This window comes from Podarcis melisellensis (genome assembly GCF_964234715.1).
Source record: "Podarcis melisellensis genome assembly, chromosome: 13".
Classification (NCBI taxonomy): Eukaryota; Metazoa; Chordata; class Lepidosauria; order Squamata; family Lacertidae; genus Podarcis; species Podarcis melisellensis.
Window position 1 is genome coordinate 6,265,353 of NC_138545.1, and position 17,442 is coordinate 6,282,794.

The following is a 17,442-nucleotide window of genomic DNA, read 5'->3' on the forward strand; positions in this document are numbered from 1 at the left end:
TGGCTGGCAATGGGGGTTTGTCTCGAGACAAAGGGTGCGGGCTCTGCCCCACCCACGGGCTGCGTCAGGATTCCTCGCCTCAGACAAAAACGCAGTTGCCGAAAAGTAATCTCGCAGCACTGCAGGGCCTTCAGCCGCAAACATGCGTTGAACGGAACTTCCCAAATTGGGCTCAGGATAGGAGTTGAGGACATATACATGGGGGTAGCCAGGATTAAAGGGGAGATATTCAGACACAGCTCCTTGAACCAAGGTCCACATTAGGTCATGGGTCACCAAATTCAATGCAGCCCTCTGTCGATTTTGTGGTATGTCAGGTACTTGCGACACACACCCCATTCCTTTTCCTCAGGTATCTTGACAGACAGGAGACAAGCCATGCACTCAGATTTCTGTTGCAAACCGCCTCTTTCTGTGAGGCTTGCATGATGGTTTTGGGTGGTCTTTGGCTAAGGGGTTGGGCAATTTCTAGTCTTTAAAAGCTGTTACACACCTTTGTTCTGGGTCCTCGCAAGGGGGGAAGGGGGGCCTGTGATGCAACAGACAAACAAAGATCTCCCTTGCTTTCCTTCTACTGGTTCCTACCTCCACACATTTCCCCCTTGACCAGCTTACGGACTTAGGGGTCACTGAAAGCTCTCGATGCAGAGTTGGGTTGCAAAAGAATAACCCCAATTTGTTCTATAATAATGTGGGATCTCAGACTCCGCTGCCCAGTTTCCCCATAGCTCCAGCAAATGGGAAACACACAATGTTTTCAGGGATGCTATGTGATACAATACGATACCATAATCTTTATCATCAGAGCTGACAGGCTCCATTCAGCTTGTATGGACATGTATTTTTGAAGCTTGATTTTGGAAAAAAAGAAGAGCGACAGGTCTGTGGGATTTGCAAAGCAACCTCATGCACCTTGACCTCAAAGTAAACTAAATGTTCACAGAGTGTTCCTCCAGGGGCCTCAGTCTCCATCGCCTAACACAGGCTTGTCAATGAGATTTATAGGCCTTTCCTTTTCAGTCGCTGAGTGTCCACAAGCTGCAAGTTATAAAATGATACTGTTTTATTGTATTATGTTAATTATTCACCTTTCACCTTAGGTTCCCAGGGTGATTTGCAACATTAAAATACAACAGAATGAGGGAATTGCAGAGTTGGAAAGAATCCTGAGGGTCCTCTATTCTGACATCCTCAAGACGTGCCCCCCCCCCATCCTATTTGAAACCATACCGGACCTTGCTTAGCTTTGCAAACGGGCTAGCATTTTGTTTTGCTTTTAATTGCTGCACCTAAACCGGTTCCCAACACCTTGCAATTACAAAAATAAGAGGGATCCAGAAATATACACCTAGGTGTCAAAAGTGTCCCGGTTCCTTACTGCAGCATGAAGTCTTAATAATTCTTTCTCTTTCTCTTTTTAGGTAATAATACTTGAATTCTCACTTTCTCCTGAACGCACGAAGCTTTGGAAACAAGAACAGCCCTGGGCAGAAATGCTGTGAGGTGCCTCTGCTGCTAAGGCTAAAGGGTAGCCCTGGATTTATTGCCATACTCTTTTTTTTCCCTAGCTGTGGCTGGTGGCGGCGGAAGTAGCTCCCCCTGTTGGATTTCTGCCTGCTGCAAAGTAGGCAAACATCCAGCCACGCAATGAAAATGCACTCTTAGCATGATCAGAGTCACCCCGCCCTTTTCCAGCGCTTTGCACTCCACTTGGGGGGAACTAAGGAGAGCCGGCATCCCACCCCCGCCGTCTTTATTTCCTGCCTCAGTTTTGCCTTCTGGGAAATGGAGCCTTTCCCGGCTTCAATTTCCCGATCTCCAGCTCGCTCCTGCCCCTTTAACAGGTGGGCGGGGCAAGAGCGGAAGAACGCGCGCATGCGCACGAACGGGTGTGTGTGTGTGTTTTCTCCCCGTCTCTATGGAGTCTACGCTTCCCGCCGCCGTGTCCCTCAAACTCGGAATTACGTCACCGTGCGGGCAGCCAGGCCCCCCGCGCTCTTGCTGAGGGCGGAAGCAGCCGACGGACGTGGCCGGGCCTGCCCTCGGAGATCGCCTGAAGGACCCCGAGGCGTCGCGAGCCTCCGGCCCCTCGAAGGATCCGCCACAGCCCTTAGCCGCCGCGCCTCCTCGTTGGCAGCGAGCCGGGGAAGAGCGGCGTTGGGAAGAGAGCGGGCTGGGAGCCGGGCTGAAGGGAGCGGTGGGGTCAGGCGCGGGCATGGGAAGCCCCTGGGGCTGAGAGGCGCGCTCCCCTCCACCCTCGGCGCCTGGAGACCCCGCGTCCTCTCCCCCCGCCCCCGGCAGAAGGAGGTGCAAGACCCTCAGGCGGCGCCAGGGGCAGCCCTAGAGAGAGAGGTGAGGAGGGGGTGCTGGAGAGGCATTGGGGGGCATTGGGGGTATTTTTGGGGGCGGCAGAGGGGCAGCTCCTCTGCTTCAGGTGGTGGGAGGCCCCGAGGCACCCAGGTTAGGCTTCCAGGGTGGGTGCAGGAGGGTCTTCCTAGGTTGCCATTGCTGCACCTGCAAAAGGACCCCCCCTATAAGATAGACTAACATAGCTCAGCAGGTAGAGCATGAGACTCTCTTTTATAATCATTTTTATTAATTTTTAAACCTATTAATTGTCCTACATACCACCAACTTCACATCTTATACAGTCTTTTTGGACTTCCATCCGCACCTCTGATGATCCCCCATTTTTATCATTTCTTAAATTCATATTAAATTATCTTAACTAACATCGTCCTCTTTATCCATTTATGCAATCATTCAAATTATTCACCTCGCGAAACTTCCTGCAGACCTACAAACGTACATCTGATCATCACAATTACTTTTCAAATAGTCCGTAAATTTACACCAGTGAATCGCTGGTCCTGCTGGTTTCGAATTCTTCCTGTTAGTTTGTCTAATTCTGCATAGTCCCATCAGTTTCACCCTCCAGTCTTCTTTCGTCGGTAATTCTTCTTGCTTCCATTTTTGTGCCGATGATATTCTTGCTGCCGTCATTGCATGAGACTCTTAACTTGAGGGTCAGGGGTTCGAGTCCCACGCTGGGCAAAAAGATTCCTGCATCGCAGGGGGTTTGGACTAGATGACCCTTCGGTCCCTTCCCACTCAGCAATTCTGTGGTTCTATGACCATGGAGTACAGCCTCCCCCCCTGCAGTGTGGCATTCAGAGTGGGCATCCCCCAAACCGTGGACCTAAGGGGATGGCTGCTTAAGGAAGGGTCCAAGACTGGCGTGACCCGATATGGCACTTGTATGTGGATGAATGAAGGAATGAATACTTGCGGCTTGAGCCTCTCCCTCTCACACCCCCCACTCCCTCTCACCCCCCAAAAACTGCATCTCCAAACCATCGTTTGATAAGGAGCATTAAGAGTCACCTGGTGAATCAGGCTGATGGCCCAGCATCCTGATCCCAGCATCCTGTTCCCTTTGGGGAAAGCAGGGAGCAGGATCAGAGCAGGGGAGAGATGCCTCCGTGGTTTCCAGCACAACTGGTGTTTGGAAGTGTTGCTGTCTCCAGCTGTGGAGACAGAGCAGAGCCATCCTGGCTTGTTGTTGTTTAGTTGTGTCTGACTCTTCGTGACCCCCTGGACCACAGCATGCCAGGCCCTCCTGTCTTCCACTGCCTCCCACAGTTTGGTCAAACTCATGTTGGTAGCTTCGAGAACACTGTCCCAACATCTCGTCCTCTGTCATCCCCTTCTCCTTGTGCCCTCCATCTTTCCCAACATCAGGGTCTTTTCCAGGGAGTCTTCTCTTCTCATGAGGTGGCCAAAGTCTTGGAGCCTCAGCTTCAGGATCTGTCCTTCCAGTGAGCACTCAGGGCTGATTTCCTTCAGAATGGAGAGGTTTGATCTCCTTGCAGTCCATGGGGCTCTCAAGAGTCTCCTCCCGCACCATAATTCAAAAGCATCAGTTCTGGCCAGTAGCATCAATAGCCCTCTCCTCCATGGAATTGCCTAATCCTCTTTTAGAGCCCTGCATGTGGGGGCCATCGCTGGCTCCTGGGGGAGCGAGTCCGATAGTTTGACTATGCACTGCGTGAAGGAAGACTTTAGTTTATCTGTCCTGAATCTTCCAACATGCGGTTTCCTGAAGCCTGATTCCTGGCGGGGCCTTCGTTCTCCCTCTCCCCCAAAGCCACAGCTGGTGGTACTATGAGGGCACAAAAAATGCCCAGGTTCTCATGAGTTGGAAAGGTGGCGCATGCTCATAGGTTTATGGGGTTGTTGTTTTTTGGAGTTTGGGGGCAGGGAAGACCCAGCAATGGACTATAGGGATCGAAGGGGTGTTTCTCAGGTGCTTTGATGTCAACAGAATGGTGCCCTCAAAACGGTTGGTTTCTGGGAGCTCCCATAGTAAAGAATGAAAGCTCTTTAAGTCTGGCATAGTGATGCCAAACTCTACATGCACCGAGGAAGCCACCAAGAACACAGTTGACATCATGTGTTTAAAAAGCATCATGATACCACTTTAAATAGCCATGGCTCCCCCCCCCAAAGAATTCTGGGAGCTGTAGTTCATTGAGGGTGTTAAAGGTAAAGGGACCCCTGACCATTAGGCCCAGTTGTGGCCGACTCTGGGGTTGCTGCGCTCATCTCGCTTTATTGGCCGAGGTAGCCGGCGTACAGCTTCCGGGTCATGTGGCCAGCATGACTGAGCTGCTTCTGGCGAACCAGAGCAGCACACGGAAACGCCCTTCCCGCCACAGTGGTACCTATTTATCTACTTGCACTTTGACGTGCTTTCGAACTGCTAGGTTGGCAGGAGCTGGGACCGAACAACGGGAGCTCTCCCTGTTGTGGGGGTTCGAACCGCCGACCTTCTGATCAGTAAGTCCAAGGCTCTGTGGTTTAACCCACAGTGCCACCCGCATCTTTAATTGAGGGTGTTAGGAGAACCCTATTCCTCTCACAATCAATCCGTCTCCTCACAACCGTAACTCAGTGAGGAACAGGGGCTTCCTCACAACTCTCGGCACCGGTACCAAACTACAGCTCCCAAAATTCTTTGAGGGAAGCCATGTTTGCAGCTGTAATATAGTGATCTCAAAGTTTGTGGGGTGAATGTGACCCAATACTAAGACCTTAAGTTGGCATCGGCCGAGATGGTGTCCCCAAAACTATAAATATAATGTGATTCCAGAGAAATCGTGCCTCGCTGAATAATGCTTTTCTGTTCTTCCTCCCAAAGCCCCGGCCCAGTTCCCACCCCCCTTTCTCCTGTTACCACCCCATGATGGCCCGCCCCCCGTTTCTTGTCCTCCTCCTCTTCTTCCCTCTTTCCCTCTTATCCACGGCCTCTTCAGAGACCCACTACCAGCGGGGGGACCCAGTGATGCTTTACGTCAACAAAGTGGGGCCTTACCACAACCCCCAGGAGACCTACCATTATTACCAGCTCCCCGTGTGCTCCCCGGAGAATATCCGCCACAAAAGCCTTACCTTGGGGGAGGTGCTAGATGGAGACCGCATGGCCGAGTCGATGTACGAGATCCGCTTCCGGGAGAACGTTGACAAGAAGGTCCTCTGCGAAATGAAGCTCACACCTGAGCAGGTAAGCCCAGCCAGAAAAGCTTGGATTCCAAGGTCTGTTTCATGGAGCTGGTGTTTACCTCTTGAGTTCTTGGTTCTGCGGGACATACCTGAAGGAGCGTCTCCATCCCCATTGTTCTTCCCGGACGCTGAGGTCCAGTGCTGAGGGCCTCCTGGCGGTTCCCTCATTGCGAGAAGCAAAGCTACAGGGAACCAGGCAGAGGGCCTTCTCGGTGGTGGCGCCCGCCCTGTGGAACGCCCTCCCATCAGATGCCAAAGCGATAAACAACTACATGACATTTAGAAGACATCTGAAGGCAGCCCTGTTCAGGGAAGTTTTTAATGTGTGACATTTTAGTGTATTTTTGGTCTCTGTGGAAGCCGCCCAGAGTGGCTGGGGAAACCCAGCCAGATGGGCGGGGTACAAATAATAAATTATTATTATTATTGTTATTATTATCCCAAATTTGGCTTTCATGTTTGGCAGCTGATTCCTGTTATTGTTTTCAGAGTCTGGTAACCCAACACATGTTCCTCTTCTGGTCAGCTTGGGCTCCAGGATATTGGGGTTTGTGGGTGTGTCTTACTCCTTTTTTTCTTTAATAGTTTTTTTATGAACAATTTCCACATAGCAGTATATCAAAACATATCATATTCATTATTCCCCCCCTCCTTGTTTCCCATTCCCCATCAAACACCCCTCCCCCAAAAAAACTTCCCTCAGCTCCTTTCTCTGATTTCTCAGCACATGTCACTCTCTGCATATTATAAAATTATTTCAATCCTTATATTATCTATCTACCGTGTTACTAAACACTAAATTTGTGTATGTTTATTCAAAACCTGCCAAGGAGTCCAATTCATTTTGTTTTCTTTGTAAAAAGTTCCCATTCTTCTTAAAGTCACAGTTGTCCTTATCTCGCAGCTTGTATGTCAATTTAGCCAATTCTGCATAGTTCATCAATTTCTCTTGCCACTGTTCCTTTGTCGGGATTTTGTGTGTGTGTCTTATTTCTGGTTCTGAATCTAACCTGGACGTTGTTGGGTTAGAACATCAGACGTGTTCAGCCAGCATCCTGTTTTTAGCCTGTCAAACAAGATGCCTATGGGAAGCCCCCACAACAGCACTCTAAATTGAAGGGCATCCTGCTTCTTTCGTTGGAGACGTTGGTAGCCTTCTCCTTCACAAATTTGTCTAATCCTCATTTAAAGCTGTCCGAGTTGGTTGCTGTCACTACACCTCATGGGCAGCAAATTCCATAGGTTCAGAAACTTCAGCTAGTGCAGAATTCAGCGGCCAGGTTGCTCATCGGAGCAAGACGATTTGAGCATCTTACACTGATCCTTGTCCGACCTCACTGGCTACCAATTAGTTTCCGGGCCCAATTCAAAGTGCTGGTTTTGATCTATGAAGCCTTAAACGGCTCAGGACCACAATACCTCAAGGACCGCCTCTTTCCATATGAACCTACCCGGACCCTGAGATCATCTTCTGAGGCCCTCCTTCGTGTTCCTCTTCCTCGAGAGGTTTGGAGGGTGGCAACACAAGAACGGGGCCTTCTCTGCAGTGGCTCCCCATCTGTGGAATGCTCTCCCCAGGGAAGTTCGCCTGGCGCCTTCATTATACACCTTGAGGCGCCAGGCAAAAACATTCCTTTTTAACTAGGCCTTTGGTTGATCCGATTTACATCCTATGCCCTTTTGAAATGTGTGGTTTTTTTGGGGGGGTGTATTGGGTTGCTATTTTATTTTTATTGGGTGCTTTGTGGTTTTATATCTAGATTTTAGTCTGTGAACCACCCTGAGACCCCCGGGCGTAGGGTGGTACAGTGGTACCTCGGGTTACATACGCTTCAGGTTACAGACTCCGCTAACCCAGAAATATTACCTCGGGTTAAGAACTTTGCTTCAGGATAAGAACAGAAATCGTGCTCTGGCGGCGCAGCAGCAGCGGGAAGCCCCATTAGCTAAAGTGGTGCTTCAGGTTAAGAACAGTTTCAGGTTAAGAACAGACTTCCGGAACGAATTAAGTACTTAACCCGAGGTACCACTGTATATAAAATCAATAAATGAAATGAAAATAAAACAGTGTGCACTCTCAGATTAGACGCATATACTGAATCCCATGCATCCTGGATCAGTTTCCTTGCATCTCTTCCTCGGGCTTTTGAAATCTTGGGGAAGAAAGCCATCGGTAAGACCAAGCTCAGTCAGTAGAGCATGAGTCTCATTTAACCTCAGCGTCGTGGGTTCGAGTCCCACGTTGGGCGAACGATTTCTGCATTGCAGGGGGTTGGATGACCTTTGGGGTCCCTTCCATTTCTACAGTTCTACGACTCAAGCACCGTTTGGGGTGTGTTGGTTTCTTTCCCTTCTTTTTTTATAATATTTTTTATTCATTTTCAAATACAAATTTATATAACCAATATCAGAATTTATCACATAATCTTCTCCCCCCCCCCAGTTTCTCTGCCAATCTTCCGTTTTGTTTATTTATTCACGCATTTTCTAATTTTAATATTGCCTTTGAAATACAACCTACCCAATCTCCTTCCCTTTTTTACAATATTCCTCATATTTTCACAGAACGTCTTGAAAACCTACAAGCGTTGTCTGTTCATCACATATACTTTTCAGATAATCTGTAAATTTTCCCCAGTCCTCGGTGAACTTCTGGTCTCGCAAATATCGAATCTTCCCCGTTAGTTTATCCAGTTCTGCAAAGTCCATCAATTTCAATCTCCATTCTTCGACCGTCGGTAATTCTTCCTGTTTCCATTTTTGGGCCATGAGTATTCTCGCCGCTGTTACTGCGTATTGGAGAAGTTTACAATCTTTTTTACATATTTCATTTCCTACAATTCCTAAAAGAAAAGCCTCATGTTTCTTAACAAATGTATATTTCAACATCTTTTTCAGTTCATTATAAATCTTTCTTTCCCTTCTGTCCTGACGGTTCCCTTCCTCCCTGGCAGGTGGAGCGTCTCCGGCAAGCCATTGAAGAGCTGTACTACTTTGAGTTTGTGGTGGACGACCTGCCTCTCCGCGGCTTTGTGGGGTACATGGAGGAAAGCGGCTTCCTGCCCCACACCCACAAGATCGGCCTCTGGACCCACCTGGACTTCCACCTGGAGTGGAACGGCGACCGCATCATCTACGCCAACGTCAGCGTCCGCAACGTCAAGCCCACCAGCCTGGACGACGTCCGCAGCGGCCTCCCCGTGGCCCACACCTACAGCGTCCGCTGGTCCGAGACCGCGCTGGAGCGGCGAGGTGACCGGCGAGGCAGCCGCAGCGGGGACGACGGCTTCTTCCCCCGCACCTTGGAGATCCACTGGCTCTCCATCATCAACTCCATGGTCCTGGTCTTCCTGCTGGTGGGCTTTGTCGTCGTCATCCTCATGAGGGTGCTCAAGAACGACCTGGCGCGCTACAACCTGGACGAGGAGGCCTCCACCTCGTCCTCGGGCGATGACTTCGACCAGGGCGACAACGGCTGGAAGATCATCCACACGGACGTCTTCCGCTTCCCGCCCTGCCGCAGCCTCCTCTGCGCCGTGCTGGGGGTGGGCAGCCAGTTCCTAGCCCTGGGCACGGGGATCATCGTCATGGCTCTCTTGGGCATGTTCAACGTCCACCGACACGGCGCCATCAACTCGGCTGCTATCCTGCTCTATGCCCTCACCTGTTGCATTTCCGGCTATGTCTCCAGCAACTTCTACCGCCAGATTGGAGGCGAGCGTTGGGTCTGGAACATCCTGCTCACCACCAGCCTTTTCTCTGGTGAGGCCCGGCGGCGTTTTCAGTCCTTGTGCGTCAGGGCAAACATTGGGAGCAAGAGGAACCTGTCCTTGGAGGAGAGAGCTCTTCGGCTGCCTCTCCTTTAATAATAATAATAAATTTTTATTTACCGTATTTTTTGCTCTATAAGACTCACTTTTTCCCTCCTAAAAAGTAAGGGGAAATGTGTGTGCGTCTTATGGAGCGAATGCAGGCTGCACAGCTATCCCAGAAGCCAGAACAGCAAGAGGGATCATTGCTTTCGCTGCGCAGCGATCCCTCTTGCTGTTTTGGCTTCTAAGATTCAGAATTTTTTTCTTCTTGTTTTCCTCATCCAAAAACTAGGTGCGTCTTGTGGTCTGGTGCGTCTTATAGAGCGAAAAATACGGTATATCTCGCCCTCCCCAGCCGAAGCTGGGCTCAGAGCGGCTAACAACAATAAAAGCAACACAGCATTCTAAAATCAATTCAAAATCAAATTATATTAATGGCATCCATTGGGCTGGAGTTCTGTGAAGATTGCCAAAGGAGGGAGTCAGGCTGTGCCCTGGCCAAAGGCCTGGTGGAACAGCTCTGTCTTGCAGGCCCTGCGGAAAGATGTCAAGTCCCGCAGGGCCCTAATCTCTTGTGGCAGAGCGTTCCACCAGATCAGAGCCACAGCCGAAAAAGCCCTGGCTAACCTCTCTGTGGCCTGGGACCTCCAAGTTCCTCCAGGAGAGGCAGTCCCGTAGGTACGAGGGTCCTAGGCCGTATAGGGCTTTGCCCAGAGGATTGGGACAATCTGGTCCCTCTGTAGATATTCCTTCTGTACATTTGGGTCTTGCTAGTCCCTGCTAGTGGCAGTCTTCACGAGTTTCCTCTATGTTCCCCACTCCTGTCTTCTTTTTTTCTTCTCTGGCGATCACTCGTAGCTAAGTAAGATTGTCTTCCATAAACACGGTCTTAACAGTGAGTCTGTAAGTGACTGCAGAGGCCAGTTCTGGATCCACACGTCCTTCCACAGTGGGGACATAGTTTTCCAGGTGGGAGTTGATCGCGGTGTGGATTTGCCAAGCGTGCCTTCCTCTTAGCACGTTTCTCCCTTGCATCCTGAGTTCGAGTGTCTTCAAATCCCATGACACCTTTGGTAAAGGCTGTTCTCCAACTGGAGCGCTCACAGGCCAGTGTTTCCCAGTTGTCGGTGTTTATACTACCTTTTTAAAGATTTGCCTTGAGAGAGTCTTAAACCTCTTTTGTTGACCACAGCATTACGCTTTCCATTTTTACATTGGAAATAGAGTAGTTGCTGTGGAAGACGGTCATCAGGCAATCGCACAACATGACCAGTCCAATGAAGTTGATGTTGAAGAATCATTGCTTTGACACTGGTGATCTTTGCTTCGGCCAGTATTAGTTCGCCTGTCTTCCCAGATGATGTGTAAAATTTTCCGGAGACATGGATGATGGAATCTTTTGAGGGGGGTGGTCTAGGGCAGGAGTGAACAGAAGGTATATCGCTACCTGTTGATGGATCTCTGGTGGTTTTAAGCAGATCAGCAAGGATTTCTGATTCCCAGTTGTGCAGCAACAAAATCTCTCCTCCCATTACACTGCTGCAATGAAGAAAGTTTCTGGGAGGGTAACTTGATGTGGAGTTTTGTGGGTGGGAGGCCTGTGAACTCAGTTCTGTTCCTCTGCTGGATAATCTTGCTGCCACATGTTCCAATTCGTTTGCACCTCATGAGGACTAGGAACATGCTGCTCTTTGTAAAACGAGAGCAGATTTCTCAGGGGCCGTGTTAGATCTGTGAGCATTAAACGCCCGTTTGCAGCTAGTAAACTCAGTCCTTTACAGCAGAATGCAGCAGCAGCAACTATGGTTGGAATGGTAACATCAAAGGTTTTATTTATAAAGCAAACAACCAAACAATAGGACGACTCTCACATCCTTCTTCTTCAACAGAGGAGCAGAGCAGAGAGGGAGGAGACATTGAAATAGTTCCCGTACTCATACATCAATTAAGTACAGTGGTACCTCGGGTTAAATACTTAATTAGTTCTGGAGGTCCGTTCTTAACATGAAACTGTTCTTAACCTGAAGCACCACTTTAGCTAATGGGGCCTCCCACTGCTGCCACGCCGCTGGAGCACGATTTCTGTTCTCATCCTGAAGCAAAGTTCTTAACCCGAGGTACTATTTCTGGGTTAGTGGAGTCTGTAACCTGAAGCGTATGTAACCCGAGGTACCACTGTAATTAAAGGCAACCCGCAACTTAATGCAATGTGAGAATGAGCCATTACAATACAGTGGTACCTCGGGTTACATACGCTTCAGGTTACAAAAGCTTCAGGTTACAGACTCCGCTAACCCAGAAATAGTACCTCGGGTTAACAACTTTGCTTCAGGATGAGAACAGAAGAAGAAGAGTTTGGATTTGATATCCCATTTTATCACTACCCGAAGGAGTCTCAAAGCGGCTAACATTCTCCTTTTCCCTTCCTCCCCCACAACAAACACTCTGTGAGGTGAGTGAGGCTGAGAGACTTCAGAGAAGCGTGACTGGCCCAAGGTCACCCAGCAGCTGCAGGTGGAGGAGCGGAGACGCGAACCCGGTTCCCCAGATTACGAGACTACCGCTCTTAACCACTACACCACACTGGCTCTTGTGCACCGGCGGCGGCAGCAGGAGGCCCCATTAGCTAAAGTGGTGCTTCAGGTTAAGAACAGTTTCAGGTTAAGAACGGACCTCCGGAACGAATTAAGTACTTAACCCGAGGGACCACTGTACTAACAAGATCCCCACAAAGGAGCGGGTCCAATTTGCCCGAGATGGATACAGCCCGCTATTTGTTGCTGACGCTGCTGTGTGTGTTTCTCTCTCCCTGCCTCTGCCCAGCTCCCTTCTTCCTGACGTGGAGTGTGGTCAACTCGGTGCACTGGGCCAACGGGTCAACACAGGCGCTGCCGGCTACCACCATCCTGCTGCTGCTGACCGTCTGGCTGCTGGTGGGCTTCCCTCTCACCGTCATCGGCGGCATCTTCGGCAAGAACCGGGCGGGGCCCTTTGACGCCCCCTGCCGCACCAAGAACATCGCCCGGGAAATCCCGCCCCAGCCTTGGTACAAGTCCACACTGGTTCATATGACGATTGGGGGCTTCCTCCCCTTCAGGTGAGAGTCGGTGCAGAGCCTGGGTCTAAAGCTGCCTCCATCCTTCTCTATCCCTCCTGGGCTCTGAGCTGCCCATTATTTTATTTTATTTTTATTTTATTTTATTTTATTTTATTATTTTATTATTTTATTTTATTTATTTTATTTTATTTTATTTTATTATTTTATTTATTTATTTTATTTTATTTTTATTTTATTTTTATTTTATTTTATTTTTATTTATTTTATTTTATTTTTATTTAGATTTTCCATTATACAATTTAGTAAAAAAAGAGAAATAATACATAACAGAAAAGAAATACAGTGGTGGTACCTCGGGTTACATACGCTTCAGGTTACAGACTCCGCTAACCCAGAAATAGTGCTTCAGGTTAAGAACTTTGCTTCAGGATGAGAACAGAAATCGCACAGCGGCGGCAGCAGGAGGCCCCATTAGCTAAAGTGGTGCCTCAGCTTAAGAACAGTTTCAGGTTAAGAACGGACCTCCGGAACGAATTAAGTTCTTAACCCGAGGTACCACTGTATTAAATCATTATACAATATCCAAAAATGATATTGCTTTTGCTGTCTTTGTTTCCTTTCGATTTTTCCTCTCTTCTTTTCTCTCTCTATCATTCTTTTTTCTTTTTGCTTCTTTTCCTCGCTTCTTTTATTATTGCCTGGTTTTCAACACCGAGAACATTACCAGCTAAACACAGCAATATGCTGATATATCCCGATGTCTGAAATAAGGATGAGGGGTTATGCAGAGTGCAGTCCCCCGACTCGGGGTTAAGGAGCGGCTAACATGCCATTGAAGGTGATGCTTCGTTGTTGACGGAGCCAGCGTGGGAGGCAGGGAAGGGAAGATCTCCCAGGTGGGGGGGAGAAGGGGGTGCTCCCAGGTGAGAGCTAGGAAAGTTCACCTTTCTTCTGTGTGGGACAAGTTAGGATCTACCTTGGAAGGAGGACTTTATACATTCCCCCCTTTTTTCTCCCTCTCTTTATTTTTTGTTTTGATTGGTTTGCTCTTTTCTTGCGGAGAAATAAATGAATAAAAGTGAAAAGTCAACTAGGAAGTGACCTGATAAAGGTTTGCAAAAGAGAGAGCGCTTAGAGAACATTTTCTTATAACTCGTGGGGATCCTACGGAGCTAAACTTTGGAAGCCGCCCACAGTAGCTGGTCAACTCTATTTTTTTGGCTTTTAAATTTACAGTCGTACCTTGGAAGTCGAACAGAATCCGTTCCGGAAGTCCATTCGACTTCCAAAACGTTTGGAAGCCAAACCGCAGCTTCTGATTGGCTGCAGGAAGCTCCTGCAGCCAATCAGAAGCCGCGGAAGCCCCATCAGATTTGGGGTTCCAAAAGAACGTTCACAAACCAGGGTTTGCGGCGTTCGGGAGCCAAAACGCCCATGTTCCAGGGCGTTTGGTATCCAAGGCACGAGTGTTTTTATTTGGTTTTTCAGATTGAAATTTTGCAGTCATGTAAAAACGAGATTCTAAGCAATCTCCTGAACTTCCATCCTCCCCTTTGTTGGGTCTGCTTCCTAATAATTTCCTCCTGCATCTTTTCTTCATTCTGCCCGGACACTGAGGCCCAGCGCCGAGGGCCTTCTGGCAGTTCCCTCGCTGCAAGAAGCCAAGTTACAGGGAACCAGGCAGAGGGCCTTCTCGGTGGTGGCACCGGCCCTGTGGAACGCCCTCCCACCAGATGTCAAAGAGAACAACAACTACCAGACTTTTAGAAGACATCTGAAGGCAGCCCTGTTTAGGGAAGCTTTTAATGTTTAGTAGGTTATTGTATTTTAGTGTTCTGTTGAAAGCCGCCCAGAGTGGCTGGGGAAACCCAGCCAGATGGGCAGGGTATAAATAATAAATTATTATGATGATGATGATGATTACCCAAATTTTTGACATCTCCATTGTGTCCAGAATTAGGGGTTCAGCTCAGACGGGTGAGGTACAAATATGCCTATTATTATCTTTATTATTATTATTATTTTCAGCGCCATTTCTGTGGAGCTCTACTACATCTTTGCCACGGTGTGGGGCCGGGAGCAGTACACCCTATACGGAATCCTCTTCTTCGTCTTCGCCATCCTTCTCAGCGTCGGCGCCTGTATCTCCATCGCCCTCACCTACTTCCAGCTCTCGGGCGAGGACTACCGCTGGTGGTGGCGCTCCGTGCTCAGCGCGGGCTCCACCGGCCTCTTCATCTTCCTCTACTCAGTCTTCTACTACTCCCGCCGCTCCAACATGTCAGGCGCGGTGCAGACGGTGGAGTTCTTCGGCTACTCCCTCCTGACCGGCTACGTCTTCTTCCTCATGCTGGGCACCATCTCCTTCTTTGCCTCCCTCAAGTTCATCCGCTACATATACGTCAACCTCAAGATGGACTGAGCGCCCACCCCCTCCCTGCGCTCTCATTGGCCATCATCAAGCTCTGCTTCCCCATTGGCTAGGACAGGCGCCGCTCAAAGGCCGGGCCTCCTGGTTGGCTGGGAGATCGGCCCGAGCTCGGGGAAACCGGGCTTTTAAACGATCCGTCTCTCTCGTCAGCTGGGATTGGTTTCCGAGAGCTCCCCAGCTCACCACAGTGGCGGTTGCAGCAGGAAACAGGATCCATTAAGCCCTCCTCTCCTATTGGTCAGGGCCGCTAGCCCATCAGCGAACCTGTCAATCTGGCCAATTAGTGGGCACTGCAACAAATTTCCTTTCTTTCTTTCTTTTATAAAAAAAAAATTGGTCGAAACTGCAGTTTGTGCGCTTTGGGGTGGGAATTATGGTTTGTTACTCCCTTTAAACGGGTTGAAATGTGACCAATCGGGTATGCTCTCTTCCTATTGGCTGGGCGGCCTGGTCAGCTGACCAACTCCGGGCTCAGTTAGCCAATTGCTCTCCTTCCCTTCCAAAGGGAAGTCGGGCTCTTGGCGGCTGACCAGCCGGGAAACGGGGAAGATTGTTCTGCCTCGATTTGCTTCCTTCGGAGCTTTTATGCAATCGGGTGACAGGTCCCAGCCAATCGTATTCCAAATAAAAACTGGCCCCTATGAGGACCGGCAGGGCCGGCCCTGCAGATGGAAATGGCCCCAGCGACCGGCACCACCTTGTCCCTCGGGGTTTCCCCCTCTATGGGATTCTTAATGCGGGAGAGAATTGGCGGGCTAAGGATTGGATAATGGTTTCCGCTGACCAGAGACCTTCCGAGGGGGCTAGGTTAAAATGGATCTCTCCATGTTGGAGGGGGACAGAGCCTTGGCGGACCTTTCCCTGCAGCTTTCTAAGGATCCCCCTATTTGCACGTTGTGGGATAGGCTGTACCAGTGTTTGGGAATCCCCTGTGTTGTTGGACTACAACTCCCATCGTCCACTGCCAGCTTCGCCAGCGGTCATGGATGATGGGAGTTGTAGTCCAACATCTTCCGGCTTGGAGAACACTGGTCGACCCCTTCAGAAGGGGATCTGGCAAGGGATCCAGCCTCTTCAGCAGATTTGTTCCACCAGCCGCCGCCACGTCATGGACAAGGTAGTTCCCCTCCAGTCAGAGGCCTCCCTGCATTCCCAATACCTTTGCTCTCTCTCCCTCTCCTACATTGCCTCCTTTGTTACTCCCAAGGTGCCTGGGGTTATTATAGTCTGGGTGGGGGAAGAAGCTGTCTCTTCGCCTTCTGCCACAGTCAAGAAAATGCCTATAATTATATATGGAAATTATATATATGAGGAGTTATGTATATTTAGCAAGGATCGAAGCTAGGGTTTTGTTTTGTTTTTTTAATTTGATTTTTGTTTCGTTCCAGCAGTTTCTTTTTACAGATCTTGAAATTAAACTTTATTAATTAAAAAGAAAAACCAAAAAACCTGGCTGCAAGACTCTCTGGCTGTCTCTTTATTTCTTTCTTGCATTTACACCCCACTTTTTCCTTCAAGGAGCGTTTCCACCTCCATTGTTCAGCCCCGACACTGAGGTCCAGCTCCGAGGGCCTTCTGGCGGTTCTCTCCTTGCGAGAAGTGAGGTTACAGGGAACCAGACAGAGGGCCTTTTCGGTGGTGGCGCCCGCCCTGTGGAACGCCCTCCCATCAGATGTCAAGGAAATAAACAGCTATCTGACTTTTAGAAGACATCTGAAGGTAGCCCTGTTTAGGGAAGTTTTTGATGTTTGATGTTTGATTGTCTTTCTAATATCCTGTTGGGAGCTGCCCAGAGTGGCTGGGGAAACACAGCCAGATGGGTGGGGTATAAATAAAAAATGATTATTATTATAAGGAGATCAGAGTGGCGTACATGGGTCTCCCTGTTCTCATTTTAATCCCCACAACAACCCTGTGAGGTAGGCCAGGCTGCCAGGCTGAGAGGCAGTGACTGATCCCCAAGGTCACCCGGTTAGCTTCATGGCTGAGTCGGGATTGGAACACAAGTCTCCCAGCGAGAGCTGGACCATACAGAAGGCTGATCGCTGAAGAATTGATGCTTTTGAATTCTGGTGCTGGAGGAGACTCTTGAGAGTCCCATGGACTGCAAGAAGATCAAACCTCTCCATTCTGAAGGAAATCAGCCCTGAGTGCTCACTGGAAGGACGGATCCTGAAGCTGAGGCTCCAAGACTTTGGTCCCCTCATGAGAAGAGAAGAAGACTCCCTGGAAAAGACCCTGATGTTGGGAAAGATGGAGGGCACAAGGAGAAGGGGCCGACGGGGGCCGAGATGGTGGGACAGTGTTCTCGAAGCCACAAACATGAGTTTGACCAAACTGCGGGAGGCAGTGGAAGACAGGAGTACCTGGCGTGCTCTGGTCCAGGGGGTCACAAAGAGTCGGACACGACTAAACAACAAACACCTTTTTAAACAATATTTTCCCACCTCTCTCTCCTTCCCCTACTTCCCACCACTACCCGCCTTATCACTTAAATATTTGTAATTAGGATGGTTCTAATTTAATATCTGTAAAGTCAAAAATTATTATTTAAAAAAGCATTTTTTAAAAAACAACAA

General features: G+C 49.2%; 1 protein-coding gene across 3 annotated transcripts; it reads left to right on the forward strand.

Moving 5' to 3' along the window:
• The first annotated feature begins 9 nt into the window (after positions 1 to 9).
• Positions 10 to 16,322, forward strand: TM9SF1 (transmembrane 9 superfamily member 1). Of its 3 annotated transcripts, none has more exons than XM_081886833.1 (5): positions 10 to 317; positions 5,201 to 5,563; positions 8,517 to 9,324; positions 12,198 to 12,471; positions 14,461 to 16,322. In XM_081886833.1, the coding sequence occupies exons 1-5, from the start codon at positions 285 to 287 to the stop codon at positions 14,852 to 14,854; spliced, it is 1,872 nt and encodes a 623-aa protein (XP_081742959.1). In that variant the 5' UTR covers positions 10 to 284; the 3' UTR covers positions 14,855 to 16,322. The 3 variants fall into 3 exon arrangements, with proteins under 3 accessions (XP_081742959.1, XP_081742960.1, XP_081742961.1); XM_081886834.1 differs by having other exon boundaries at positions 10 to 308; XM_081886835.1 differs by lacking the exon at positions 10 to 317 and adding an exon at positions 1,429 to 1,528.
• Positions 16,323 to 17,442: the final 1,120 nt, after the last annotated feature.